This window comes from Schizophyllum commune (assembly GCF_000143185.2).
Source record: "Schizophyllum commune H4-8 unplaced genomic scaffold SCHCOscaffold_7, whole genome shotgun sequence".
Taxonomy (NCBI): domain Eukaryota; kingdom Fungi; phylum Basidiomycota; class Agaricomycetes; order Agaricales; family Schizophyllaceae; genus Schizophyllum; species Schizophyllum commune.
In genome coordinates this window covers 1,176,325-1,203,762 of record NW_026089544.1, presented here as the reverse complement: position 1 = coordinate 1,203,762, position 27,438 = coordinate 1,176,325, and the positions used below count along the sequence as shown (strand labels likewise).

General features: G+C 57.3%; 8 protein-coding genes across 8 annotated transcripts; 4 read left to right on the top strand and 4 right to left on the bottom strand.

The window, feature by feature from the left end:
* Positions 1-193: 193 nt before the first annotated feature.
* On the bottom strand, positions 194-4,237 carry SCHCODRAFT_01201831 (uncharacterized protein; the record flags this gene model as incomplete). Its single annotated transcript, XM_050341228.1, has 7 exons — positions 194-2,423; positions 2,473-2,580; positions 2,629-2,765; positions 2,815-3,814; positions 3,872-3,978; positions 4,034-4,070; positions 4,119-4,237. The coding sequence occupies 7 exons, from the start codon at positions 4,235-4,237 to the stop codon at positions 194-196; spliced, it is 3,738 nt and encodes a 1,245-aa protein (XP_050199622.1).
* A 1,494-nt stretch (positions 4,238-5,731) lies between these two features.
* SCHCODRAFT_02628948 (uncharacterized protein) lies at positions 5,732-8,401 on the bottom strand. The gene is made up of 12 exons (XM_003031326.2): positions 8,345-8,401; positions 8,272-8,302; positions 8,103-8,221; positions 7,932-8,052; positions 7,697-7,858; positions 7,488-7,647; positions 7,272-7,437; positions 7,107-7,223; positions 6,756-7,054; positions 6,484-6,678; positions 6,354-6,432; positions 5,732-6,298 (listed from the first exon to the last, which is right to left on the bottom strand). Exons 1-12 carry the CDS (start codon positions 8,375-8,377, stop codon positions 5,825-5,827), a joined length of 1,956 nt encoding a protein of 651 aa, XP_003031372.1. The 5' UTR covers positions 8,378-8,401; the 3' UTR covers positions 5,732-5,824.
* A 23-nt stretch (positions 8,402-8,424) lies between these two features.
* On the top strand, positions 8,425-11,946 carry SCHCODRAFT_02689581 (MCM-domain-containing protein). Its single transcript, XM_050346817.1, has 8 exons — positions 8,425-8,728; positions 8,781-8,895; positions 8,947-9,632; positions 9,685-10,502; positions 10,555-10,670; positions 10,725-10,818; positions 10,867-11,142; positions 11,193-11,946. The coding sequence occupies exons 1-8, from the start codon at positions 8,461-8,463 to the stop codon at positions 11,766-11,768; spliced, it is 2,949 nt and encodes a 982-aa protein (XP_050199621.1). The 5' UTR covers positions 8,425-8,460; the 3' UTR covers positions 11,769-11,946.
* Positions 11,947-12,679: 733 nt separating this feature from the next.
* Positions 12,680-14,404, bottom strand: SCHCODRAFT_02318205 (uncharacterized protein). The gene is made up of 5 exons (XM_050342357.1): positions 14,240-14,404; positions 13,879-14,010; positions 13,667-13,726; positions 13,580-13,614; positions 12,680-13,504 (listed from the first exon to the last, which is right to left on the bottom strand). The coding sequence occupies exons 1-5, from the start codon at positions 14,300-14,302 to the stop codon at positions 13,027-13,029; spliced, it is 768 nt and encodes a 255-aa protein (XP_050199620.1). The 5' UTR covers positions 14,303-14,404; the 3' UTR covers positions 12,680-13,026.
* A 444-nt stretch (positions 14,405-14,848) lies between these two features.
* Positions 14,849-17,419, top strand: SCHCODRAFT_02628941 (cytochrome P450). Its single transcript, XM_003030920.2, has 10 exons — positions 14,849-15,147; positions 15,275-15,511; positions 15,580-15,745; positions 15,808-15,891; positions 15,946-16,042; positions 16,123-16,363; positions 16,454-16,631; positions 16,714-16,827; positions 16,887-17,025; positions 17,094-17,419. The coding sequence occupies exons 1-10, from the start codon at positions 15,013-15,015 to the stop codon at positions 17,260-17,262; spliced, it is 1,560 nt and encodes a 519-aa protein (XP_003030966.1). The 5' UTR covers positions 14,849-15,012; the 3' UTR covers positions 17,263-17,419.
* A 364-nt stretch (positions 17,420-17,783) lies between these two features.
* Positions 17,784-19,858, top strand: SCHCODRAFT_02628937 (uncharacterized protein; the record flags this gene model as incomplete). Its single annotated transcript, XM_003030921.2, has 9 exons — positions 17,784-18,082; positions 18,135-18,278; positions 18,327-18,386; positions 18,435-18,625; positions 18,885-19,102; positions 19,205-19,291; positions 19,345-19,442; positions 19,615-19,692; positions 19,752-19,858. Exons 1-9 carry the CDS (start codon positions 17,928-17,930, stop codon positions 19,855-19,857), a joined length of 1,137 nt encoding a protein of 378 aa, XP_003030967.1. The 5' UTR covers positions 17,784-17,927.
* Positions 19,859-20,742: 884 nt separating this feature from the next.
* Positions 20,743-24,110, top strand: SCHCODRAFT_02735293 (acetyl-CoA synthetase-like protein; the record flags this gene model as incomplete). Its single annotated transcript, XM_050347149.1, has 20 exons — positions 20,743-20,791; positions 20,827-21,072; positions 21,120-21,182; positions 21,236-21,272; positions 21,323-21,630; positions 21,679-21,725; positions 21,783-21,891; positions 21,945-22,076; positions 22,178-22,229; positions 22,282-22,425; positions 22,484-22,533; positions 22,587-22,620; positions 22,673-22,800; positions 22,861-22,874; positions 22,928-23,051; positions 23,114-23,160; positions 23,209-23,293; positions 23,383-23,434; positions 23,491-23,543; positions 23,598-24,110. The coding sequence occupies 20 exons, from the start codon at positions 20,743-20,745 to the stop codon at positions 23,690-23,692; spliced, it is 1,869 nt and encodes a 622-aa protein (XP_050199619.1). The 3' UTR covers positions 23,693-24,110.
* On the bottom strand, positions 23,606-27,349 carry SCHCODRAFT_02628931 (uncharacterized protein). The gene is made up of 5 exons (XM_003031328.2): positions 26,785-27,349; positions 25,679-26,739; positions 25,551-25,628; positions 24,254-25,500; positions 23,606-24,204 (listed from the first exon to the last, which is right to left on the bottom strand). The coding sequence occupies exons 1-5, from the start codon at positions 27,306-27,308 to the stop codon at positions 23,911-23,913; spliced, it is 3,204 nt and encodes a 1,067-aa protein (XP_003031374.1). The 5' UTR covers positions 27,309-27,349; the 3' UTR covers positions 23,606-23,910.
* Positions 27,350-27,438: the final 89 nt, after the last annotated feature.

The window sequence follows — 27,438 nt, the reverse complement described above, 5'->3', positions numbered from 1 at the left end:
GGCATAGAGTAGGGAAGTGTACGCTATAAAGACGCGGAAGGGGAGATAGACTGGGTATCATGAAATGTACAGAGCGGACATTGGAGATGCAAACGATAACGAAGAGGACATAAGGACGAGGCGAAAGCGAGGCGACACAACGGACAAAGTACAACGACAACGAGCAGGCGGAAGACAGGAAACGGCGAGTGGACTACCCGTTATATGAGTACCCGCCATTCCAGTACTGATCCGGAGGCTGTGGATGCTGTGGTGGCTGGTGATGCGAGGGTGGGGGCGGACGATGCTGAGGTTGTTGATGCGACTGTTGTTGGTGGGCAGTTCGGGGAGGGGGCAGCCATCCACGGTCATCATACGCAGAACCGCGATCGCCGTACACAGAGCTGGAGTCCGTCTGAGGCCCATCATAGCGAGCCGCGCTGTACGCATCCTGTCGCGACTGCGAGCCGTACGCTTCCGCTCGCGGCTGCGAGGCGTACCCCTCCGACCTTGCCTGCGCATCCAACATTGCCGTCGTCGGCTTCACGTCGTAGCCACCCGACCCACTCGCCTGAGCTCCGTTATACGATCCGCTCGCTTGACTGCCTTGATACGACGCCGATTGGCCTTGGTAATACGGCGCAGGGTCGAATGTCGCCGGCGCGTAAGTCTGCTGGAGCGCTTGCTGCGACTGCTGGGTTTGTGGCTGCTGTGCCTGTTGCTGGGACTGATAGGCCGAGGGCGCCGGCAGAGCGTCATAGTACTGCTGCGGTTGTTGCGGCGGCGGTACAGGTGGAAGGGGTTGACCATACGGCGAGGGAAGTGCGGGGACCTGGAGCGGAGGCATCTGCGTGGCGCTACTCGACGACCCAGAGCCTGAATTGCCATCAACACTGCCACTGCTGCCCGTCGACGCGTAAGGCGAAGTTACTGCGGACGTCGATCCGACGAGTGAGCCGAAGGAGGGCTCGTACGAAGCACGCGAGGTCTCATACGACGACGACCGGTGACCCACCTCATACGGCGCACGCGATTGGGCGTCGTACGAGCCAGCGTTGTATGTCGACGAAACGGAAGGACGTCGTGAGCGCTGCCCTTGAGACGCATCTCCGAAGGCGTTTGAATGGGGAACGCCCACATTTTGCGATGTGCCCGACATGTTATCGACGTACGGCGAAGGCATCGTGCTGCCTCTGGCCATCCTCTGCTGCTGCTGGTCGTACGGATCGAACTGCGAAGGGTCGACGATGGCGCGCGCGTCAAACTGCAGTGACGACGACGACACCGGTCGCTCGCCAAAGTAGGCGGGCATGACGGGCGACGCAGTCGGATTCTGAGGCAGCTCCTCGAATGCGTGTGCGAGGCTCTCGAGCGACGGCGCTTGCTGAGAGGAAGATGCCGACGCCTGCTGAGCAACCGAAGGTGTGGCCTCTGCAGGCAGATCCATAGCATAGGTAGGCGCCGACTGACTTGCAGTCACCTCCGACGCATCCGTCGACCTGCTCGCACTCCCAGCGCGCACGCGGATCCCGATGATGGGATACAGTACCCGCTTCTTCTTCTTTTCCGGCCGCTCGCCGTTCTTCTCCTTTGCCGCCTCGCCCATCCGCGCCAGGCGCTCCGACAGAGGTGCCGCGGACTGCTGAGCGCCGTCTTCCGCCGATGCATCGTTTCCACTCGCCAGCGGTTGAGCATCATCCGCCGCAGCGCCCATGTACTCGTCGTGCTTGCGCTTTCGACTGCCCGAAGACGAGGCGTGCAGCTTGGAGAGAATGACATCCAGGATCTGCAGCGCCTCCCGCTGGCCTAAAGACTCCCCAATCGCATCCCCAAGCTTCAGTATGACGGGCGACGAGAAGGCCCCATGGGCATCGCGGACGCCCTCGCTTGCGCCTGACGCCCACACGGTGTTGGGCTGCTTCAACGCGCCGTAGCCGCAAACCAAAGCAGCCGAGAAGAGCGTGTGTTGCAAAGGGTACATGGCGGCGAGTGGAGCGAAGCTGCATGAGGTCGCGGACCCGGCGCCAACAGCAATGGGCACGCAGTGCTTGGTCGACGAGCTGGGGCCCGAGAGCATATACGACAGGAGCTCGGTCGCAGCCTTTACAACACGGTGTGCAGCGTGCACCATGCCGCCCCACTTCGGATTCGCCATGCGATGGTCGTGCTGCAGCGTCGGAACGTACGCGGCAAGCAGCGTCTGCCAGGCGGCGAGGACGAGATCCATCTTCTGGATGTGAAGCTCTTCCTCGCGTTTGTCGGGATCGCCCAGTATGTCAGGCAAATTGCGGGCCCTCTTCTTCTTTGCTGCGTTGCTTGAGGTAGACGGTAGGAAGGAGTCCAAGGATACCTCCGCGACGGACGTTACAAACTGGGCAAGTTCGGCCTCGAGGGCGTCCAGCGTCCAGTATCTAGTCTTGGTCAGACGGACGATGGATGCAAGTCTGTTGTGTGTGAGCACGCTAAAAGCCAGCGACGAAGAGAATGGCGTACCGGAAGCGCTGCACAAGAAAGTCCGGCGACTCGGACTCGCGATTCTCCATGGCCGGTACACAACCCTCAGAGATGAGCGGCGGCTGTCCCATCTTATCCGAAACGAAGCTACCCTGAGGTGAGTAACTTTCGGACCGAAGAAGCAATGCAACTCACGCATCCCAAAAGATAATGTCGAGCCAGACATCGTTCATCCACTTCTCTCTTACATCCTTCGTGTTCTTCGTCGCTACCTCGTCCTTCGCACCGACAGTCAAGTGATGCGTGCGGAAAAACATGGCTGCCTTGTGGATCTATGGCGCGCTATTAGCCAAGGTGACAAGAGACGACGCTCGCACGTACCACTTCCGAAGCGCCAGCCGCGTCGGCGCGAGTCAAGCAGTATGATAGCTGGGCCAGAAGAGACGTAACATAGTTACTGCCTTCCTTCGTCGAAGGTGTCCCGCAGTATTGCTCCCAAGCATGGCACGCCTGGTCGCTCTGCGCGTACCAATAGTCGGCGTCAAGCCCGTCCACGCCAGGATTTGGCGACAACGCCATCAAAGCGCACGCAGCCGCGTAGAAAGACAATGACCACTCATCGTCCTGCCCCGCCTTCTTCTTCGGCGACGCATCCGCCCCGTTCGCGCTAAACGAGCTGAACAGCGGGTCGTTCGGTGCAAAGCCAGGCGGCTTGGTGACAGGCCGGCCAGGATTGTTGCCAAAGAAGATCTGCTGCGCCTTCGCTTTCTGCTTCGCCGCGGTGCGCTTGTCGTCCGTCCGCGCGAGATTCTCGACGACGCGGGCGTGGCCGTACTCGCAGTGGAAGAAGCCAGGGAGGTAAGATCGCATAGTGGTGAAGATGGCGGGGAGGGCTTCGAGGAGGTCGGAGACTGGCAGCGCGTCGACGAGGTTGGCGGGTGCGCGCAGCTTGCCGGTTCCGATATCGCCTTGCTTGATGAAGGTGACGGCGGAAGAAGTGGTACCAGTCATATCGCTACGATGGCAAGAAAAGGGGTCGGTAGTCGAGGTGGAAACCTCTTGGGCACCATCGGACGAGTGTGCTACTGGGGGCAATTGAACCGCATTGGCGATGTCGGTAGGCCATGTCCAGTCGGTCCATAGTGGGCGAGTAGGCAAGGTAAGGATGACAGGGTCCACACTCGCTTGAAGGAGTTGCGACAGTGCGGGGAAAGGGAAAGAGGCGGAGGTTGGGGTAGGCCCATGAGAGCAGGAGTGGGGAGCGTAGCTGGCCCCACCTGTGACTTGGGCGAGGGGATATGTCGAGGAAAACTGGCCCCCAGAGGACATGGCAATATATTGCTCCAGCTGCACCAGTCGATTGTTGAGCGACTGCAGATCACTGCAGTGCGGGGTCAAAGTCAGTCTATGTGGATCGCCTATGGCTACGATTACGCACACTTTCTCTGCTGCAGCGGCAGAGTACTGGCATTTCGATGTCGCCTCTCGCTTAACGCAGCTTCCGCAGGGCATTTTCCGGTCGCATTTCAGCTTGAGCCGCTTGCACTGCAATCCAGTCAATCACTGCTACGCGATGCGGGGAAAACACTCAGACACATACTTCAGCGCACACAACAGTGATCCTCGCGCGGACTTGGCTGAGGGATGATAAGAAATAGACTCAGAAGGCGCTGGAAGAGCCGCACGGCAGGTTTTGCGCTCCCGACCCGCTCGGGGCGGCAGCGTCATAGGCCGCGGATGAGCCGCCCGCAGAGGGCGACTGTGGTCGGTCGTAGTCGACGTCCATGTCGAGCAGGCTGCCCATTGTCAGCGTTCCCGTATGAGGGCTGGCAGCGATGGGGGAAAGAGTCAACGATACGGGGGGAGCAACGAACGGAAGAACGAAACACGTCAAATGGAGATGAACCGAGCCGTCATGCAAGCCAACCCGCCGAGCCAAACTAAACTCAACCGTAACCTTCACGGTCAACGATATCGCATTCTCCTCTGTTCAGCGTCTTTGGACAGTCTCTGGTCGAGCTTTTCTATGCCATAAAGGGTTATGTTTGGAACCCATTATCAGAGACATAGCATCAAGTACGCAAGCCAAGGGCTTCTGATTCTGAAAGCGTAACTCTGTCCTTCTTTCCGATGGTCTCGCAGTCGTACCCCCTTAGTTCTTCGCTTGAGGTGAGTAGAAAAATACCTGTGATTGATTGGCGGCCAACATAGTCTACTCCGGCATGCATCGCACGCTTGGAAAACTAGACCAGCATCAAGAAATCGATGTCGTTGGTCTCTCGTCCCGGCAGGAGGGTTGCCTTATCATTCGTCTCTTTCGAACTCAATTGCAGCTTGCGAACCAGACATGACATGGTCGCAGGAGGCGCCACGGTTACAGGATGAAGGACTGAACCTTAAAGGTCGTCCATTGAATGCAGGGTTATCGAGAGTCGGAGCACAACGTAGCTCGAGGCGCACCTGATACGATTACTCTGCTATGCTCCGTGCGTCATGGGACGAAGACAAGATCCACCAACCAGCAGTACGACATCGCACTCCCGTATCCAGACGGTTCCCCTACCTTAGACCGCTATCACGAGAGGATACGGTGCGTGACTACGACACCTGCTTCATGGTGGCGCTGTCGTGCTACTCAAGATATTCAGGGCAAACTTGGCCATCGCACCCTCCAGGTAGTCAGCCAGATGCGAAGATGAGAGTCAAGCAGTTCATAAGAAAGGGGGCATAGATGAGAGACCGAACATAGCATCGCCTAATTCCTGCCAGCCAAAGCTAGATCACGATGGCGAGCTTCATGCACCACATCAATCGCGAAAGTCTAGCAGGCATCGCTTGGTTTGCTGGTGTTCAACGAGGGCACAGAGAGCCAATCGAGAGCCTCTCGAGGGTGACATCGGCTGCAGACAAATGAGACAGCGCACGAATCGAACCACGAACCGGTTTGTTCAATTGCAAGCGCCGTGGCCGAGGCAAGGATTACAGATAGCAGCACGAGACCACCCATGACGACGAGCGATCCGGAGGCGAGTAGGACGAGAGCTGCAGCGCGGTCAGAGGGCAGCAACAGCGGTCAGTGGAAAGAGATATCGGTCAGCAGCTCACGAAGTTCAGACAAAGGTGGAGGAAGATGACAAGCAAAAAGCCGACAAAGCCTACGCACCGCGCCGCCGGACGTGGGGAAGGCGGCAAAGTGCGGCAGAAGCACGCGCCCTGCCGCAAGTAGCCGGCGTGACGGTTCGTTTTGTCACGCCGGGAACAATAGCAGAAAGGAAATTGGGGGCATAAGCCATGTCAACCCCGAGTAGAAAAACTTCAGCGCATACGATATGGCAGACAGATACACCGGCTCGCCAAAGCAGGTCATCTCGAAATCGAAAGCTCATCGGAATTAGTCGTCGACCACATCGAACGACATTTTCACTACGTGGTCCGCCTTCCTCCCCGTGTGCTTCAAGAATCCCATGTAATCCAGCTCGTGGAGCGCGCGCACAAAGCGTGCCTGCACCTCAAGTGCCCAACTCTCTTCGTCGATTCCATCGTCCGCGGTAGCTTTCTTCCTCTTCTTATTCTTTCGCGGACTTTTGCCTTTCGCACCATCAGCTCCCTCACCATCGGCTAGCGTCTGCGCGCGCTCCTCCCTCTGCGCGTCCAGAACGGCGCGGAAGGCTTCAAACCAGTCGTAGACATTGATCATCCGCCCGCTGTCGAGGTAGCGCGCGAACACTATTGCGGTGTCAGGGAGCATCCACAAGGGCTCCTCGTCGTCTTCGTCGTTCGTGACTCTTTGTGGCGGATCCTCCGTGAAAGCGTGCGGCTGCACAAGTGCAGAGATGACAGATGCGCGCACGTTGGGATTGAGGAGCTAATATATGCAATGTAAGTGCCGGCGATGATTGCAGTCCGAAAACCTGACGAACCTCTGAAGGAAAAGGTGCTTCGTTCGTGTACCAGATTCTCGACAAATCCACTTCATGTAGCTGCCTCGACAATAGTTGCCTATACTCAATGTTAGCTGCGCGCTTGATGGATCACTGTGGATCAACTCACTTGATCATCGCGGCGAAGAATTCGCTGAACTCCGCCGCCAGTTCCCTACATGCTTCTGGCCCCTCTTTGCCCTCAATTGCCGCGAGCGTGTTGCGTACGTGCTCGTGAATGCCATCGCGTAGGGTTTCCATCGACTCCGGCAGTTGACGTAGCAAGTCGTCCGCCAGATCGTAAAGCTGATTTATATCTAAGAGCCTGAGGGGACAGTCGTGTTAGCTTGAGTTATGCCACATTAAAGAATAAGGTAGGGGCGCAAGGAAATCGTCACTCACTTGACCATCCGAACAAGATGCTTGAAATCCGGCGGCAGCTGCCCGCGGAGGGCACCACAGAGGATGGGGAGGATATTCGACTCCCAAGGTAGCCCACGATGCCCCTGCGAGATCAATTTCGTATTCGCTGCTCGCGCCAGGCGCAACCCCGTCTTGGTATTGAGCGCAATCTCGTCGAAGTCCTCGCTGTTAGATTCCACGTTCAGCGGTGGGTCCTTCATCTTCGTATGCGCCGGCTCAGAGGGCACGGCGACGAGGACGGACAGAGGCTCAGTGGCGAAGTGCTTTAGGAAGGAGAGCTATGGGAGAGAGTTTGGTGGGAGATATGTGAGAGTGAGGGCGAGAACGCACCTGAAGTATGGATACAACGGTGTCTACGCTTGCGACGTGTCTCGAGGTGTAGTCGGCAAGGAAGTCAAGCGTAGCTGGACCAGGTATGAGGGAGTCCACTTCGGTGTCGAAGAAGGTCTGATACAAGGTAAGTTGACTTGCGTATGGGCGAATACAATTACGGACCCCGTCCACTATCTCGCCCACGACCGAAGGACCAGACGGAAAGTCTATACTGCGCAGGCGCAGAAGGGCGAGCACAGAACGCGGGAAGGTCGAGTGCATGTACGACGGAGCAGGTGGCGAGGCGCACGCGAGCACGAATGTCAAAGGCAGCTGCGAGGCGTAGAGACTGATGCAGGCAGTCAGCGAATACGTTGGCCCCAGTACGCGCTATCGTACCTGCAGATCTCGAACATGTGACACACGATGTTCGGGTCAAAGTCCTCGAAGTCGCTGAGTACCGCGACCAACTGTACGTCGGAAACCTCGCGGTGCCAGGCGGCTAAGAGACTCAGGTCGTATGCGGCCAGACTATTGCCGCGGCGCTTGAGTTTTGGGACTGATTGAGTCGGTCAGAAAGAGGGAAGGGTCATGGGGAAGAAACGCACCTCGGTCGTAGAGACTTGGATGTTCAGTGAAGCCTGACACAAGCGCCTTCATGCAGAGTGTGATGCTCGAGCAAGCCTCTGGGTTCAGGTTTATGACAGCCGCGCCTGACCTTTCGAAACGGGTGTTGAGCTGAGATATAAAGGACGAGGTGCCTGTGCAATCTGTGTGGCTTCAGTCTCGGTCGGAGAAGTGGCGAGGTGGGGAGTTTAGAGAACAAGGGGAGTTGGTACTCACTTGTGAGGCATACGACAGGGATTTCGGGGTATGGTAGCCCAGGGAGAACATTGTCATCTGCATGGACGATCTCATCAGCGACAGATTCAATGACCGGTTCGTAAAGCGAATCTACGATCGCCTGTAGAACGTTAGCACAAGGAATTGATGGGTGCAGGCCAGTCAACGCGCCCGTATTCGCGTCAAGCACGTATCCCACACGCGTCTGTATTCGCTTATTCGTGCAGAAAGGGCTTTCTCGGACGATTGGTCTGTAGCCTCTGCAGGCAGTCTCTCACTGAGAGCCTCGTCTGCGTTGAAGGTTAGTGAATTAGTCTGAGCAAGTGCGCGGGTCGCGTACCTTCTCCCTCGAAAGGTATATAGAATGAAGACTGCTCATAAGTCACAGATAGATCTAGCGTTTGAGATCTCACCTCGTTGAGGTCGTCAAGATTCACGTTCGACATGGGGAAGAGCAAGGGGTGAGGAAGAGTTGCGCGCGGCAATATATTGATCTCAACATCTTTCCTCCCGCCATCATCGTCTCGCCATGTCGTCCTCGCCACTGCACATGCCCAGCTCCCCTGCGCCCGTCCCAGACGACGTTGACATGAACGATGGCACTATCGAAGAAACGTTCCCCGACGCGCCAAACGCTGAGAGCCTCTTCTTGCCTGGCACGCCGTCGGCGGCGGGGACGCCAGCGCGATCGAGGGCCTCGCGCGCGCCGGACACGTCCCCTTCGCGTAACGTTGTGGCCAGGAGGGCGATGGGGATGAACACACCGCGTCGCACACCGCAGACGCCACTTTTCGAGGGTACGACGCGTCGTTTCACGCGTCGTCGACGCGATCATTAACATCATTTCAGGTGGCAGTTCGCCGCGTTTGACCTACCCGTCATCGTCTGCTAGGAGCGGTCCTAGGAGCAGAGCGGGGAGTGCTCTACGCTCTGGCTACTCGGATGATAGGCTCAGCTATCCTGGGTGAGTTCACCAGCACTCTTACGCGACATTCGCCACTGACACGCCCCGTAGCTCGCCCACGAAGACCCCCGTCAACCGCCGAGGAGATATTCACTCTTCCCTTTCACTCACCCCATCTTTCCGCCGCCACCATCGCCAGACCGAAGCTAGGTCTGCACGCAGCAACCTCCAATCCGATGCATCTGGCCTCGATGTTCCCATGTCCTCCAACGCCAATTTGTCTGCTCTTCCTGCAGCGCAGTCTGATGAGCCCGACGAGATCCGCGCTATCTGGGGCACAACGGTCAACCTCGCGGAGACTATGAAGTCATTTCGCGAATTCTTGCACGGGTTCAAGCCCAAGTACCGTACCGCGTACGACCGCGAACAAGGTCTACCAACTGCAGTCCAGACCTCTCCCGAAGAAGGCGAGCAGTTACTTTACGAGACCTATCTTCGCCGGATGCGCATCACGGATCAGTCCAACCTCAATCTCGACATCAATAACCTAGCTGCATACCCGCCATGCAAGAAATTGCACAGCCAAGTCGTGAAGTACCCTCAGGAAGTTATTCCTGCCTTCGATCAGGTGTTGAAGGACGAGATGCTTCGTATTGCAGAGATGGATCAAGAAAATGGAGAAGATGGTATGCTCGGAGAGGAAGGTGACGCCGAAATCGCAACTATCATGGGAAGGGTGTACAAGGTCAGGCCGTTCGGCCTTCCTGCTAGCAACATGCGTAATCTCAACCCTTCTGGCGAGTATTCTCCCTCTAACGAAATCATTGAATTACTGACCCCATCCCATAGATACGGACAAGCTCGTCTGCATCAAGGGCTTGGTTATCCGTGCCACGCCGGTCATCCCAGACATGAAGACTGCCTTCTTCCGCTGCCTGACCTGCCAGCACACCGTGCAGGTCGAGATCTACCGCGGCAAAATCGAAGAGCCCGCCAGCTGCCCCCGCGACGTTTGCGGCGCGCCCGGCACTATGTCCCTCGTCCACAACCGCTGCGAGTTCGCCGACCGGCAGGTCATCCGCCTGCAAGAAACGCCTGACGCCGTCCCAGACGGTCAGACGCCGCACACGGTCTCGCTCAGCGTGTACGACGAACTTGTGGACGTGTCGAAGCCCGGCGACCGCCTCGTCGTCACCGGCATCTTTCGCAGCGTGCCCGTGCGCGTCAACCCGAGGCAAAGGACGCTCAAAAGCCTGTTCAAGACCTATCTGGATGTCGTGCACATTAAGCTCGGCACAGACGGAACCTTGGGCTTCGACAAGTCGACGCGTCCCGCCGGTGGCGATCGCATCCCAGGCGTTGGTGGTGTCGGCGATGGCCAGGACAGCGAGGCAGAGCGCGAGGGGCTGCAGACGAAGCGGTCAGAGCTGGAGGCGAAGCTAAAGCAGCTGAGCCAGCGCCCTGATATCTACGAGCTGCTGTCGCGCTCGCTGGCGCCGTCGATCTGGGAGATGGACGACGTGAAGAAGGGCATTCTGTTGCAGCTGTTTGGAGGCACGAACAAGAGCATTGCGCGCGGTGGGGGCGGCGGTGGGCCCAGGTACCGTGGAGACATCAACGTGCTCTTGGTTGGTGATCCCGGTACGAGTAAGTCGCAGATCTTGCAGGTATGTCTCTCACTTGTATCAGCTGCTATACACGTCCATTGACTCTCTTCAGTATGTGCACAAGATTGCGCCTCGTGGGGTGTACACATCTGGCAAGAGTTCATCTGCGGTCGGTCTGACGGCGTACGTGACTCGCGATCCGGATTCCAAACAATTGGTGCTCGAAAGGTGAGTCGGAAAATCTCGACTTTGTCTGATTTGTTGGCTCAAACCTTGTTTCAGTGGTGCACTGGTTCTGAGCGACGGAGGTGTCTGCTGTATCGATGAGTTCGACAAGATGTCCGACGCTACGCGCAGTGTTCTGCACGAAGTTATGGTGGGTAACTTCCTGACTTTCCCTGGATTCTTGTAATCCGTCTAACAGGAACAGCAAACTGTGTCCATCGCCAAAGCTGGCATCATCACGACACTGAATGCCCGAACCTCTATCCTTGCAGCAGCGAACCCCATCGGCTCTAAGTACGACCCTGACCTGCCGGTTACGCGCAACATCGACTTGCCGCCGACGCTCATCTCGCGGTTCGACCTGTTGTATCTTGTGTTGGACCAGGTTGACGAGGCTCTCGACCGGAAGCTGGCGCAGCATCTGGTGGGGCTATACCTTGAAGACACTCCGAACACATCCGCATACGAGATACTGGTAAGTCTGCGTTTCCGAGCGCAAGTAAACATCAGCTAATCCTTGCGCAGCCCATCAACGAGCTCTCCGCCTACATCGACTATGCACGCTCGCGCGTCCACCCCGTCATCACCGAAGATGCCGGCAACGAGCTCGTCCGCGCCTACGTCGACATGCGTAACATGGGCGACGATCCCCGCGCTAGCGAGCGGCGCATCACCGCCACCACTCGACAGCTCGAGAGCATGATCCGCCTCTCCGAGGCGCACGCGCGCATGCGCATGTCCGCGTTCGTCGAGCTGCAGGACGTGCGCGAGGCGAACCGCCTCATGCGGGAGGCGATCCGCACGAGCGCGATGGACCCAAGGACGGGCAAGATCGACATGAGCATGCTGAACACGGGCACGGGGCAGGGGCAGCTGAAGCTGCGGGACGATATGCGAAGGGAGCTGTTGAGTATCTTGAGCTCATCGGCGGGGTCGAGAGGTGTGAGGTACTCGGATGCTATCAAGCAGCTGGGGAGCCAGAGTACGATCAAGGTGGACCCGAACGAGTTCGCCGAGGTCATCAAGGCGTTGGAGAATGAGGGCGTGGTGAAGGTGGTAGGAGAGCGGGAGAGGAGGATGATCAGGAAAATCGACGCGTAGGCGTATACTTGACGACTGTATTTGTTCTGTGTCTGCTTGCTGTCTTGTCTGTGTATGTATTGTGTAGACGAATGTTCCCAGCTTTCGTGATCAGAAAGCATTCTGCCTGGCATGTCACGATTTAGACAAATCATGTCGCCGCCTGATGGGAATGCCTTCATCACGCGTTCATACGAACAAAAAGAGGAGAGAACATAGACCCGGAAGGGTCTGGTATAACCAAAGATTGCAACGCAGCCTTGGATGAGGCACTCTCCCGGATGCCCCTAGTAAAAGGCGAGGGGCATGTTAGATGAAGAGTACCTCGGCTGCTGTTGTTGGAACAGGTACGCACGAAGTCATTAACCAAATTCTGGAATTAAATTCAGGACGGAGGGTTGACTCCGCGTGGCGTCGCACCCTACTGTACTTACCTCAGTATTTGGGGGTGGTTTTCTACCGTTAGAATCTCACGCGAGATCTCACGGGTCAAAGGGTTGAGAGGTCTCAATCGAAGAATGTCGGCATTCGCCGGGTAAGCAACCACAAGCACCCTCGAGATCAACAAGCATGGTAAGCGGAGCATGCATTAGGTGGGTGTCGCAGTACAAACGCAGACAAAAAGAATGAATAGGTACAGACAAAGTCCAAGGGAGCAGTAGGCACGACGGCAGCCCTGGCGAACGAAGGTAGCAGCCCTGGCGAACGAGGGCAGCAGCCCCGTCGAAAGATGGTAGCAGCTCAGTAGAGCGGGGTCAGCCACCTCTTTGAGCCAGGGCAGCCGCACAGATGAGCCAGGAAGCAGCACGGTCGAGCCGAGAGCTCAGTGACGAGCCGCAAACTCAGTGACGAGCCAAAAGCTCAGCGACCGAAGGGGCATGAACGCTCGTACGCGGTATGCAAGATTCACAGGCCCCAAGAGCAGGCCCCAGAAGCAAGCCCCAAAAGCAACAAAACAAAACTAGTGTACAAGTACGATAAATGCAGGATATGCGAAGGAAGAGGTCCGTGGCTTCTATGCGTGCGCGGAGGAGGCAGCGGGTTGCACAACAGGGTCGGGAGCGGGGGAGGCAGGTATGTGGCAGGGCGGAGGGGGTTATGCGATAGGGCGCAGGTGGTTATGCGACAGGGGAGGTGGATATATAGCACAACGAAACGACGTTATGTCGTGGGGCGATGAAAACGATTCACGCTGCGTGTATGATCAGGATATGCATTCGACGAGGTCGTGGGACTTACACGACGGTCCGCCGAGCGGAGGTACAAGCGGGCTGATTCATTACAGGACCGCGCAGATCATGTAGAGCGACAGCGCGCCCACACACGACACCGCCAGCGCACTGCTAACACTCGCCCGACCCGCGCCGTTTGAATTGCCATCATCGCCCTCCGCGTTCGTCCCCGCGCTCGCGCTAGGCGACGCGCTCGCCGACCCCGTCGCCGCCGCGCTCCTCGAAGTGCTCATCCTGCTACTGCTACCGACACCCCCAGTCGCACCTCCACTCGTCGCCGACAAACTGGGTATAGGGCTCAAGCTCGTCGACAGCGTGCCCACCGTGACCGTGCTTATGCTCGGCGTCACCGGCGAGACGAAGGTGTCGCTCGTGAGCGTCGACGGCACGGGCAACTCGGAGGTGAGCGATGCGACGGGCTGCCCGCGCGTACCGGACATGCCGGTGAGGCGGAAGAAGGGGGAGTACTCGGTGTAGGCGGCGCCAGAGGCATCGGTGAGGGCGGTGGAGGTGAAGACAAGGTAGCTGGGGAGGGGTCAGCGTTTGTAAGTGATGATATGCAGAGGGATAGGGGTCGGGTGTTAGGCGCGATGAGCTCACTAGGAATCTGCGTCCGGGCCCGCCTCTGGGTTCGGCTGATGAGACAAAGGTCAGCGAGGTGAATGCGGTGTTCGCTAGCCGGCGTACCGTAAACGTCATGGAATGGGTTGCGGACACGTCAACGGGTTCGATGGATTGGACGAGTTGCTACACAGCGCGAGCAGAGCGATAGAACGAGAGTAGCACAAGCCAGGGCGAAGTTGCGAGGTGCAGGTGAGGAAATTAGACAGCACACGAAGATAAAGCGCACGGAGGTTTCGTCAGGAACCGTGCTCTCCAGATTGTGCAAAGGCACGCACCATGTTGTCCATGTAGAGCCCTATCCGAGAGACGCCGATGGATGCGAGCTTCGGAGAGTTTCCATCGTCTAGCCAATTGACGGTACATGGCTGCCCTGCCTGACAGGTCGAGCCGGATGCCGGGCTAACGATCTATTGAGGGCGGCGAGGGGCGTTCCGATGTGCAAGTCCGAGCGAACGGCAAGGGTTAGCAGCATATAGAGCGTGTTTGAGAGGTGGAGCACAGTATAGGGAGGGTATTGTTGAGTCCCGAACAGGTCGGAAGACGTAGGCAAGGGGTGGAGGGATGAACGGGCCGCCACATAGGATCGAGAAGGACAGCCGTCAGCGACCTGACCATAACGAGATAGCGCACACGCACATATAGTTCTGCGCGCGCAAGCGCCACGGCCAGACACAGAACAAGACATATAGTGGCGAGCATGGTGAGTAAGGAATGTGTGGGTTATTCGATGGATGATTGCTTGGTTCGCGGAGGGTCCGGGATAGGAGAAGTATCGTCCTGCTCCGGCGATCGAAGGTCACGTAAACTGATTCGAAGTCTTCGAAGAGTTCGGGTGCTTCTGCAGATGGATTCGAGTCTAACGGGGTGGTACGGCTTGAACCTCTTGCAGATCCAAAACGTGCTCTAATGCGGTCGTCTGCGCGGCGACATCGGGAGGGTGCGGGAGCGCGGTGGGGAGCAAGAGCGTAGGTCAGCCAGCGGACAGACGGAGCAGGAGGAGAAGGACGAACGGCGGTCGTTACAGGCGTTACTCGTCGCTGCTGATGGCGCACGGCGAAGGTGACGGTCGAGCTGCCCGCTGATCGCTGATGTCATCGCGCTGAGGAAATCCAACCGGCACGTGAGTTTCGGAAATCCCCGTTGCCAACTTGCTCTTGACCGTCACTTGAGCATTGTAATCCCGGCCGCACTTGTCGCACTGCAAGATAGAGAGCCCGTCTGAATGTCAACAAGTCGGCTGGATGTCGGGGGACTCCAACGGAGTCACATCCTGTCAAACCATGTCCCGTCTTTACCTCACCGACGGAACCGGACTCTGGCTGAGTATTAAAAGGCCGGGTGAAGAGACTCAAGAGTACACCTCACTCTTCACTTCATTGCCTCGACACTACACTTGACATCTCCCAACAATGTCTGGAACACCATTGTTGAGCTCTATCCAGGAGACGGTCCTCGAGCTCGACCCATCTGCAAAGGCCGCGCTCGCTGTAGGCGCTGCGACCATGGCTGGGTATACTATCTACAAGAAAGTGTCCGGACCAGACGTAAGTCCTTCTTTTTTCCCTCCTTTCTTACTTCGCACCACACAAGATATTCCATCGACGTTATAACCACCACCATCTATCTCCCTTTCCCTCACCAAGTTTTCACGCCTTACTGACTTCGCACCAGCTCTCACACATCCCCGCCATAGGCGACTCCGGATGGCTCTCGCCGTATGCAGGCGCGCGCGAATTCCAGGAGCGCGCTAGGGAGATGGTACAGGAGGGCGTCGACAAGTATCCCGGGCGCGCCTTCCGCGTCCCTCTCATGGACAGCTGGATAGTCGTCATCAGCGGTCGCAACCTCGTCGACGAGTTGCGCGCGGCGCGGGAAGACGAGCTGTCATTTAGACAAGCGGCGGAAAGGGTGAGTCTTCTTTCCTTCCCCTCCTTCTACGAAGTCGAGCACAGACCTAACGAACAATTCGACGACAGATCTTCCAGATGAAGTACACCTTCGGGCTCAATCTTGACCACCACGACTCGCAGCTCCGTGTCGTACAGGGCGACGTTACGCGCAATATTGGGAACTGCTTCGGGGAGATCTACGATGAAATCGAGGCGGCCTTTGGGGATGTCATTGCCTTTAAGGGTGGCCAAGGTAAGCCTGTTTCGTCATCATAATATATTTGTTCTGCTAATTCACACCCAATCGCCTGGCAGAATGGTGCACCGTCAATGCTCACGACGCTGTGATGACTCTCGTGAATCGTGTCGGGAACCGATACTTTGTCGGATTGCCTCTCTGTGCGTCATGAACCTTGTTTCCTTGCCCTGAGAACGGTCTCTAATACAACGTAGGCCGGCACGAGGGTTTCCTCAACGCCAACATGCAATTTGCGCATGGTGTCATGCAAGCGGCCGGTATCCTTCACAAATTCCCTTCCTTCGTCCGCCCGTGAGTGTCCCCTATTCCCAAATTACCTCGACTATCTTGTCTCACTGCCACCGACTTGTTAACTGAAGTCTACTTCACAGTCTGCTCGGAAAATACCTCTCTCCCTACCGTGCCATCCGCCACGACCTCCTCCAGCATATCGGTGCCGTCGTCGCGCAGCGCATCCGCGATGACGACGAACTCGGCACGGACAGGCTAAATAGGCCCAACGATCTTATCTCGTGGGTCCTCAGCTACCTCCCGCCTGAGCTCCGCAACGTCGACGAGATGGTCCTGCGTATCATGCATATCAACTTTGGAGCCCTCCACACGTCGACCTCCGTACGTTGCCTCGCACTTGCCTGCTCGAGCCTCGATCTGATTTCTGCTTTCTCTACTCCTGCATTTTCCCCATCTCCCTGTCTAACGTAGATATTCACCTACGCGCTCCTCCACCTCGCCGCCGAGCCGCATCTCTATCTCGAGCCGCTTCGCGAAGAGGCCGAGGAGGTGATCGGCCGCCACGGCTGGGGCAAGACCGCGATGCGGGAGATGCACAAGATCGACAGCTTCCTTCGCGAAGCGGGAAGGTTCAATGGGCTGGGATGCCGTGAGTTTCTTTCATTTTGCTGGGCTTTCGAGTCTTCGGCGAGCCGATGCCAGAACACAATCGCTAACGGCGAGCTTCCCAGTCTCCCTCGATCGCGTCGTCACGAAGAAGGGCGGCTACACGTTCGCCGATGGGACCTTCGTCCCGGAGGGCGTACGCATCTCCGTCGCGAGCCACGCGACGCATCGGGATGAGGGTGAGGGATGACACGCGTCGTCGCAGTGTGCGTGGCTCATCTGTGATGCTCCGTACCAGACAGCTACCCCAACGCGCACACCTTCGACGGGTTCCGCTACTCGCGCCTGCGCGAGAGCGACCCAACGAAGTACCAAATGGTCAAGACCGACTGCGACTACCTCCTCTTCGGCCACGGGTTCCATGCATGTCCCGGGCGGTGCGTCGACTTCTTTTGTCCCGCACCATGCGATGATACCACCGTGTTACTGACGCTCATCTCTCTAGCTTCTTCGCCGCGAACGAGCTCAAGGCCATGCTCGCGCACATCGTCCTGAACTATGACGTTCAGCTCGAAGGCGGCTCGCGCGTCAAGCCGGAGAACGAGTGGTTCAGGGATCTTCAATCGCCGAATCACTCGGCGCGAGTTATGTTCAGGAAGCGCTCACTTGGATAGTACGATACATCGGGCTGCTTTAGTGCCTCCTACAGCAGACGGTTCACTAGTATCTGTTCGAGAGGGCAGGGCGCTGGATGGTCATGTTACAGGCCTTGATTAGGCACGAGATGCTTGCTAATATGGCGAATATAGCACCTGCACTCGTCCTGGTCTGTCTGAGAGAGGCTTTATATGTGAGTTATGATACCATAGTTTCAAGCTCCCAGTCTCCTGCGCAGAGTTGAAACCAAGGCACCATCGGCATTTGCCCATAAATTACCAAATAAGGACATCTGTCGTTGTGGGCGCCACCACTTGTTCGCATCTGCCCTCAATGAATGCATATGGCGGCTGAGACGTGCTGCGATGACACCGTCTGCCAGATTGCTGAGCATGTGCGCCTCCGCGCGCCCTGCCAGACACCCACACCCGCGTAACCCAGGCCCGCGCGGGTATCTGCGGTCGCCCTCCGACCGCGTGGAACGGTGATTGGAAGGTGATGACCATCGCATGCTTCGAATGCAGCGCCCTCACCTCTCTCTCTTCCTCCCCCTCATCACTTCCAGCGGGCCGCGCTCGCAGGGAACGCTCCTCCGCCTTCTCACGCTGCTTCTTTAGCGTGGGCTTCTTAGACTTTCTCAGTCGTTATATAACACGTTCGTTCCGGACTCATACCATCCGCCATGCTTCCCCTCGCCCTCGCTGCGCTCCTCGCGCCGACCGTGCTCGTTGCGGCGCGCCCCGCATCGTTTGGCCGCATTGGCACCCCCATCCATACCCGCGACGCCGTCGGCGACAAGGAGACGGTGGTCCTCTTCGACTCGCTTGCTTACGAGGGGTGCGTTGCTCGATCCTGAGACCGTGTCGCATGTTGATGATGGTTCCGACAGCCCCGATGGCACGCAGTTCCTCGCGCAGGAGGCATACGTACACAAGTCCCAGATCGACATCCAGGACTGGCTGGACAAGGCAGCGGACGTGCTGAGCTCGATCGGCATCGACTTCGGCCAGGATCTCGCGAACGCGTCGGAGCGGTACGTATGAGACCACTCGCCTGAGTTCACTGAACCTCAACGCTTCAGTCTCAAACTCTTCGCTGCGATCGGCGTTGCGGACCGAGAGGTCAATGTCGTGGTCGATGGGTCAGTGCATCGCTTTCCCCTATGTATAACCCACTGATGGTGAGGTAGCCTCGATACCCCCGTCACCGTAGGCCCGACGGCCGATGGCGACGACCAAGGTCTCACCTGGCAGAACGTGACGCTTGGCGGTGGCGAAGTCGCATCCGCCAAGGTCGCCGCAACGGCGCAGACGGACGACGGGCGCACGTTCGCGAGCACCGTCTTCGCGTCCAAGTCCGATGGCTGGGGCGTCATCAGTGGTAAGTCCTGGTGCAGTTGAGTTATGTGCCCATAGCATGCGACGATAGCTTCGATGCCTTCTTGGCGCTAGAGACGAGCGATGAATTATCATGCCGCAAGTCGTTATGGTGTGTTTACACCTGATCATATCCGCATGGTCTCTTGTCGTCGTATACGTGGGCTCCTCTCCTGGACCTAGTCCTGTGGCACGTGCGCTCGCGCTTCCTCATTCTCTGCCTTCGGACGTTCTGGTGTCATGTCTCCTAACCCTCTCGCCAGACATCGACGACACCATTAAGATCTCCCACACGCTCGACAAGCTCGCCCTCCTCAAGGCTACCTTTTTCGAAGAGCCAGAGCCCGTCGCCGGCATGCCCGAGCTCTACGCCGCGCTCGCGGAGAAGCTGGACCCGCAGTTCGTGTATGTCACGGGCTCGCCGTACCAGTTGTACCCCTTCTTGCACGACTTCATCAACACGACCTACAATGCGAGTGCGGTGAGTACGGGTTCGGATTTATATGGCTAAGCAGCGCTATGGCTTGTCGCGTCAAGGCTCTCCGATCATATCTTGATGGTCACTGACTGGGCCTACTCGTAGGGCCCGATCTATACCAAGAACCTCACTTTGACGGACCCCGCGGATCTGATCACCTTCATCAAGGGCGGTAACACGCAGGAGTACAAGGTTCGTCTACGGCTCTTCACCGACCTGAACTGAGTGTCATGGATTCCTAACAGGTTTTCATCATCGATGCCCTGCACGGCATCTTCCCCAACAAGACGTTCCTCGGCGTAGGTGACTCGACCGAGGCAGACCCGGAGACATACGGTGAAGTGTGAGTGGCCTATGCCCCAATTCCTCGTCTTCCATGTTCTTTTCGCGTCGTTCATGGCGCGGGGGGTCAGTTGTGTCGCCTCTTCGCCCTACGTTATCCTTCTCGCCTGCGACTCGCTTCTTCCCCCTTGTCAATCTCTCTCATTGGTTCACACTAACATCCCATCCTCCAGCTTCCGCAAGTATGGCCCCGACTTCCTTGGCTGCGCCTGGATCCGCGCCGTCGACGGTGCTAACAACACGGATGAGCGGTGCGTCTGCTTGCACCATACTTGTTGCGATAACGCTCAATAATCTCCTCGCCTCCCAGCTTCGCGGAGGCTTTCGCAGATGTACCCTCCGACCGCTGGCGCGTGTTCACCGACGACGAGATCGCGGGGTTGGCGGACATCGACCTCGATGGGGGCGCTTGCTGATAAGCAGCGGTGCAAGGTTATTGCTGGGCTGAAGCCTCGTCAAGCCAAGCAGTATGTGACGCTGTAGTAAGGCTACTCACCTGCATTTTTGGTGGACTTAGTCGTGAATCGTCTGTGAGCTTGTAAAGGTCAGCCGTTGTTTGTGTGCTCAGCGCTTGGTTCTTGCCAGCTTCTGTAGTCATACTGAAGATCGATATCATATTGGTAACTTATGTTATGTTGTTCAAGGGCAAGGAAGTACGAGGTCAAACCTGTCTGGGTACCATTCGAACGTCAGATGAACAGCGGGAAAGTCCTGGGGGATCAAAGTACTCATGACGCAGCGAAGTACACCTGCAGCGCCGCGCGCGAGGGCGTCGCTGAGAGCTGTGGACAGATGCCAGTTCGTCTGCTCGCTCGGGAGGTAACCGCGTGCCACTCAAGATACGCTGTATTCCGCTTCCGTCATGCAGGCAATGCGCGCTACATGCAGCTAGTATATAGCGACGCCACAAGCAGAGGACCAAATCAATCTTGGGGCGTACAAGCCGCCAATGAAGGCCGCATGCGCGGTCAAGTGGCTGGAGATGCTTGTCCTGGTGAGAAAAGGATTTCTGGCTCCGCTCAATTTCGGCTTGATGGACTGCCGGCAATCTCCGAACACGAGATCGAGACTGCTTGGCTCCAACCATGGTGTGCATGTTCGCTGTTTCCGCCGCTGGATATCCGTCCATATCATGAGAGCTTGTATTAGCTGACATATCTGTCTGCAGGCTTATGTGCTACAGGAATCTCGTACGAAATTCTGCCTGAACAGTGCGCTGCGCCCTCTCGGATCGGACTTTCTGGTGTATATATATACTACTGTGAGCAGGGGAAGGCAAAGCATATCCTTTCTACCACAACATGCCTTGGACTCCAAAGTACACTGTTCCAGAAGGCCAGTTGCGCTTGAGTCTCACTGCAACATCCTGACTGACATATAATTAGTTTGCAAGCTTCTCACATCGCCCGGGTCAGAACTGGAGGTCGAGACGGTCTGCATCAACGGACGCGTGGTTCGCACATACAAGAATTTGCCCGCGTCATGTCAGGCGGTATGGCTCGATGCCGTGCGAAAGTACGGCAGTCGCGAGTACTCTGTCTTCGGGGGCCAGAGGTTCACCTTTGTGGACATCCACAATCGCATTCTTCGCTCGGCAGCCATCTTGAGAGAGGTCTACGGCATAGAGAAAGGTAACAGTGAACCCTTCAATCCGTCGGGTATCCTCATCAATCTCTAGGTGATCATGTCGGGCTGGTTAGCAAAAACCTCCCCGACCTTCTCGCTATCTTCTGGGCGTGCCGTACGTAATTTTTGGAAGTCATTGCTCGCCCTCAAGTCTGACAATTCCTACAGATCTTCTTGGCGCTGTTTCGGCTCTGGTCAACTTTCGGTACGCTGTCCAAGCCGAAAAACCACGTCGCACTGACTTCGGACGACCAGCTTATTTCAACACGGTATGGTGTACTGTCTGCTCAAATGCGACTGTAAGCTCGTCGTGCTTGACGGGGAACGGGCCGACATACTCGAGCCCGTTATCGAAGACTACTCGATGCGGGCGCTCTCTACGCGTGTTGTTGTTCTTCAAGGCGAGAACGCTGAGAGGCAACGCAACGGCATGCAACTGTGGACGGAGATATATGGAGGATACACGGACGATCCATCTACGGTCCTCAGCAGGGTACCAACTATCCATCCGGATGACGACTGCTTGATCATATTCACAAGTGGAACAAGCGGTGGCAAGCCCAGTGAGTTGCACGACGCGCTCTTTGGGCAAAGTTCTCATATATACTTAGAGCCCGCTTTGTGCACACAACGTGCTCTTCTCACAAATATATTTAATGTACGTCCTTGAGTCCTAACTTCATCAGGGGCTGTAGCCAAAGCCCGCCTGTCACAGACCATATACAGCATTAGTGCAGTCGCTTTGCGCCGTGGTGCTGGTTCGGACCTGGATCCCGGACAGCCTATATCAGTGCTGTGTCCATTTCCCCTAGTGATTATCTTGTGTGCGCGTTATTTACATTGCCGTCCTTACCGAGACTAATGGCGTGTTTTCAAGCTATACACAGCATGGTAGGCAAGAATTTGTCAAGAGATGCGAACATCGCGATGACCGTTGTATCCCCGAAGCTCTTGGCGACCTTCCTAGGGAGCCGGGTTGTTTACCTTGACGAATACAACCCTGAACAAGGTTCGTGTTGTGGCATAGCATCCTCTCGATACTGATTGTCGCCAACACGCTAGTTCTACGGTGTGTTTGAGTACCGGATAGTGATGCGAGCCGCCTTACAGTCAACATCCCTTACAGCCTGGCCATGAAGGAGGGCATACAGTCGATAACCGGGTGGGTGATGACATCCTTTCGCTCAAGATCGCACTCATCTGCATGTCTTCAGGTCACCCCAGTTGCTACGCGAGCTTGTCCATGTGGCAAGTTCGAAGCTGGTCGGAAACAATCTTCGGGCCCTCGCCTGCAGCGGCGGTCCAGTGCGCGAGAACTTTGCACGAGATGCACAACAGGCCTTTCCCTGCGCCGAAATGTGAGAAATCTTCCCTCGTAAGCTTGCACCGTAATTTACAACGTTAATCTACATACAGCCGCTATGCCTATGGGATGACCGAGGCGACGGGCTTATGGTCCCTCATATGTGAGCAGTCGGTCTAGCGAGGGCAGATGTATACTTATCCGATGCAAATCTAGCGGAAGGCGACTTCGCAGCTCGTCCCTTAAGCTGGTCAGAGGACTCATGCTTGCGAAGACGACACCAATATTGATCAACCATATAGTGGGCTTCTGCCTCCTGTGAACGAGGTACTCATCGTTTCCGACGATGGGAAGGTCGTTCCGCATGGTCATAGTGGCGAGATATGGATGCGCGGGCCTAGCATAATGAAGGCGTACTATAACGATCCTGGTACGTTCTCTCTTGCAATTTATTGCGAGACTAAAATCTGAGAAATATGTTTGTTCTCAGAGGCAACGGCGAAGGTGGGTGTACCGCATTCTCCGGGAGCTCCAGTGTACTGACGGGAATGTACCAGGTTATGACGAAGGCATGCGCTCACACGGCCGGCAGTCACTCATATCGTACTCACGTCGACTGCCAATACAGGATGGCTGGTTTCAAAGCGGAGACGTCGGAGTACTCTGTGCGGAAGGTTTTCTGTACATCGTGGATCGCAGTGAGTCCTGCATACATGTACTATGCGTTTCCTCCCTCCTCAAAGCACCCGATCTAGAGAAAGACATGATCATCCGTGACACTCTGAACATCGTATGTCTTCTAGTTCTACATCGTTTCGTGCGCTGATCATCATTGCAGAGTAGCATAATGCTGGAGAATGCGCTGCTCGAACAACCGGGCGTCCTCGAGGCTGCCGCCATAGCCGTCCCAGATGAGCGCGAAGGTGAAGTGCCGGTCGCCATGGTAGTGCTGAAGGACGGCAAGAAACACGTCTTTTCCCATCTAATCGTCATGCTCAACCAACGATTGCAGAATATGTCGGCAAAACCACTGCGGACAGCCTGCTCGCGGCAGTCAATATAAAGTACGTGCCACCAGACCGTACTAGTTCTATCGGACGGTACTCATATACTTGCACAGGCTGCCCGCTCATGCGGTCCTAGCAATGATCATCCTGCGCGATGAGCGACTTCGTGAGTTCTAGCTCGTCAAGGATGAGAAACATTCGCCTGAATAATCTTTGCTAGCGCGGTCCGGATTTGACAAGGTGCTCAAAGCAAGCCTCAAGCCCCAGGCGGTAGCGGCGTGGAAGCGACGGCTCGCCCTTGAATGCGAGTCCTGAACTTTGAGGGTGTAATAGTACACGGTGGTACAACCCCGTCATATGATAGTGACAAGCGTCGGACTTCGTATTGCGGGGTTATCTGCCCCCGATTACTGGACTCCACGATTGATGAACGGCACATACAGTATAGCCTGAGAGAGAGCACGGTACGGGCTGTCCTGGATGCCATAACATACGCATATAGGGTAATCATAGGGCTCATATGCAGGAAGTCTTCACTCGCCCATAAAACCACCAACGCTTCTGACACCCTCCACAATTCGCCTGTAATCCCGTAACAGCTCAGCCACTTCGGCCAACCGTAAGTCATCCGGTGCACAAGTCAAAAATCTAGCGCGCGGCGGTGCCAGACGCAGCGTTGAGGGTGAAACAGGTCCTGGCGATGTAGGACGAAGAGACGATGGCGAGCCCGCCCGCAGTGAAGCGGGTATAGGCGATTCAGGGCGTGGTGACGGCGGTTGTACGACCTTCGGGAGCAGCGACGAGCGCCGTGATGGAGGCGGGGATCCCTGCGCAAGGTCAATGCCAAAGGAAGAGAGATAAATTGTCTCGGCTGACCTGGAAGCTCGCGGCGAGGCTGCCGACAGTCGCGATGCCGCCGCTCACGCTTGCTAGGCGGTCGCTCAGACTCTTGCGTACCGCGGACGACCCGCCCCTGGAATTCGCGCTGCTCTTGCTCGCCTTTCTCCGTCGGCTGCTCATCATGCTCCCGAAGCTTCTGATGCTTCGCGCCGGCCCGCCCTCGTCCCCGCTCTCCTCGCTGCCCTCTTCATCGTCTTCATCGTCATCCTCTTCATCATCCTCTTCGTCCTCTTCACCGCTCTCATCGCCGTACGCCGTGTAGATGCTACCGGGTCGGCTCGTTGGGCGGCTACCTGGGTAGGCGCTGCCAGGCCTGCTGGGCACGTCTGCAAGCTCCTCTTCCTTCGTGCTGCCGCTGCGCCCAAAGACAGTCTCGCGTGAGAAGAAGCCACTACCGCCTCCGAGCAGACCGCCCCCGCCCGTGTCACGGCGCAGCAGGGCGCTCAAGCCAGCATTCCACGGCGAGGTGGACAGTGGCAAGTCTTTCGCTTCCTTCCCCTCCTTGTCCGCATCGGCGGCGTCATCGGCCTTCTCCGCATCCTGCGTCGCAGGTTTGTCCTGTTCGTCCTTGGCAACAGCCCCTTCCTCTCCTTGCAAGGTGCCGCGAATGATCCCGAAGACATCTGTGGCACCGCTCAACACGCGGCGCAGCGCACCGCCCGGTAGCGGAGAAGTAGGAACTGGGGGCAGAGGCGATGGCGGGACGGCGCCTGTACCGTCATCTGCTGTCCGCTTGCCATCACCCGCGGCAGTCTCGATGTACTGCACTGCAGCAAGTACGCTGACGGCGCAGAAGGCTGCCTCTCCTGGTAAGGCTGCCGCGCACTGGAAGCGCTGCACATGGGCGAGGTGGGTGGGTAACCGCGGCGGGTTCGCGCGGACTAGAGCGTAGATGAGTACGGGGAGGAGTAGGTCGGATGACACGGCGGTAGACGTCGGCGCGGGAGGGGCTGCGGGGATAGATGGGGCGGTGAGTTGCTTGTGTGCATCGATCTCGATGCCGTCGGGCGAGGTGACAAGCACATTGGCGTCCGTCATCGCGGCGGGGGTATCGGTCGTGATGGTGAGTCTGCCTGCGTTCGCGTCGGCTGAGGCTGTCTCCGAGTCCGTCGACTTCACCCCAGGTAGTGCCTCTAGCTCAAGCTCTTGCGCCTTCTTGTCCTTCTCCTGACTCTCCTCCACTTCGGGCTTGAGGCGTAATGGCGGAAGCTTCGAGAGACCATCTGAAAGCTACTCTCAATAACGAAACCCAGCAATTAGAAATGATACACACCTACAATGACACGATGCGCTTCAACGAATATCTGACATTTCTCGCTAGGCGTATATACCTTATCGAGCCCGGCAAGTACTGCGAAGGTTCAGCCTCAAACTTCCATCGTTCAACGTGGAGCAACGCACCTTGTCCCACTTTTCCAACGACTCCCTCAACACCATCCTCGACCGCAGCTCTGGCCGCTTCCGTCTCGTCCCTCCCGCCAGTGACGTCAACACCGAGCTCCCCAAGCGACAACTCTGCCATGTGCAAGGCAGCAACGCGCGATGCGAACGCATCGTCCTGCGCAGTATCGAGGACAAACATCCGATCCCACAAAACGCGGCACACAGCACGCTCAGTCGCTACAAGCGCGCGGGCACAAGCTTCGTCGTCCGCATCCTCCGCACTCTCGTCAGCTGCGGACGCGTCGCTGTCCGTGCTCTTTCTGGGATCGTCTGAGCTCTTCTTCGAGTCATCCGTCGCAGCCTTCTCGGGATCCGACTCAGCTGCCTTCTCCTTATCCCTGCCCCATCGCCTCCGCTTCCCGCGAGCCGGCGCTGTGCGTTCGGCAACGAGAAAGGCGCGAATGTCATCTTCGGACTGGTCGTAGAGCGTGCGCACGCGATCGGCTAGAGCATCTGCTCGTGCATGCTCCTCCGCATGCTCGTCCACCTCCGCGGCGTCCAGCTCCTCCACAACGAACGCACTGATGCGTTCAGAGAGCCAGGTCCATCGCGGGTCGGGCTTGCCGTTAGAGAAAGCAGCCACGACCTCTTGACGCGCCCCAGCCGCAAGTTGTCGTATGATCTCTGCGCGCACGATCGGGCGCGAGAGGGTGTAGGCGGGTACTTGCGTGACTGGAGCGGATGATGGCGAAGCAGGTGCGGTCGCAGAAGCTGGCGCGGAGACGGGTGAAATGGCACTGGCGGATTGAGTGGAATTGATGGATCCTGCCGGCGAAGCTGGCCGTGGTGGTGCAGGAGAGGGTGCACGACGCCCAAACAGCGATAGCCCGCCCAGAGATAGACCAGTTCGCGGTGCTGGCGCGGGCCTTGGTGGAAGGGGAGGAGGCGCAGTGGGTGTTGGAGGGAGGGGCAGTGCATCCGAGTGCTTCGCGCAGGTGAACTTGGGATGTGCGGGACATATCACGGCGTTTGCGGGGAGTGCTGCACCAGGATATGCACGTACGAATGTGAGCGTCTGCCTGGGTATATCTCAGCGCGAGTATAGTAGAGGGGAATCAACGCACTCATCAATACGCCCCACGAGTCCGCTGACCGTCTGGAGCCAGCCATCGCCACGCTGCAGCGCGACGTGATCGCGCACCTCCACCTCCGTGCGGCTTTCTGACCGCGTCACAGGGAGCAGGAGTACAGGCTTCGACCGCGGAGGCGCCCAGTCCGGCATCGTGATAATCCTCTCGAGGAGGTGCCATCCGACGCTGGCAGGATCGAGCCCCAGCTCTCCTTGAGCGACCGACTTCAGGCTGACGAGCTGAAGCTTGTGCTGCGCCTCCGGGGGTGCAGGAGCAGTCGAAGGGCGTTGGTTTCTTGGAGTATACGGCACATATGCAGTAGACGCTGGTGCAGCGGCGGCAGCAGGAGAGGGAGCAAATGTCGCGCTATGAGGACTGAGAAGCGGGTGGGTCGCCAGCGACTCGTGTGAGGGGACACGCTGTAGTGTTCGTTGCCCTCCTGCGCGGCCAAGAGAGTTCGTGTTGCTACCGCCGTTTCCACCGCCCGCTGCAGGAGGTATGAGATGTTTCGCGTTCATCGTCGGCGTCGACGGTGATGACGGTCGAGAGGAGGTTGCATCATAGGGGATTTTAACCTTATCTGGAAGCGCCGAGTCTGTCGACTGCGGACTTCATGACCTGATCTCGAACACCCACTGCCGCCAGCTC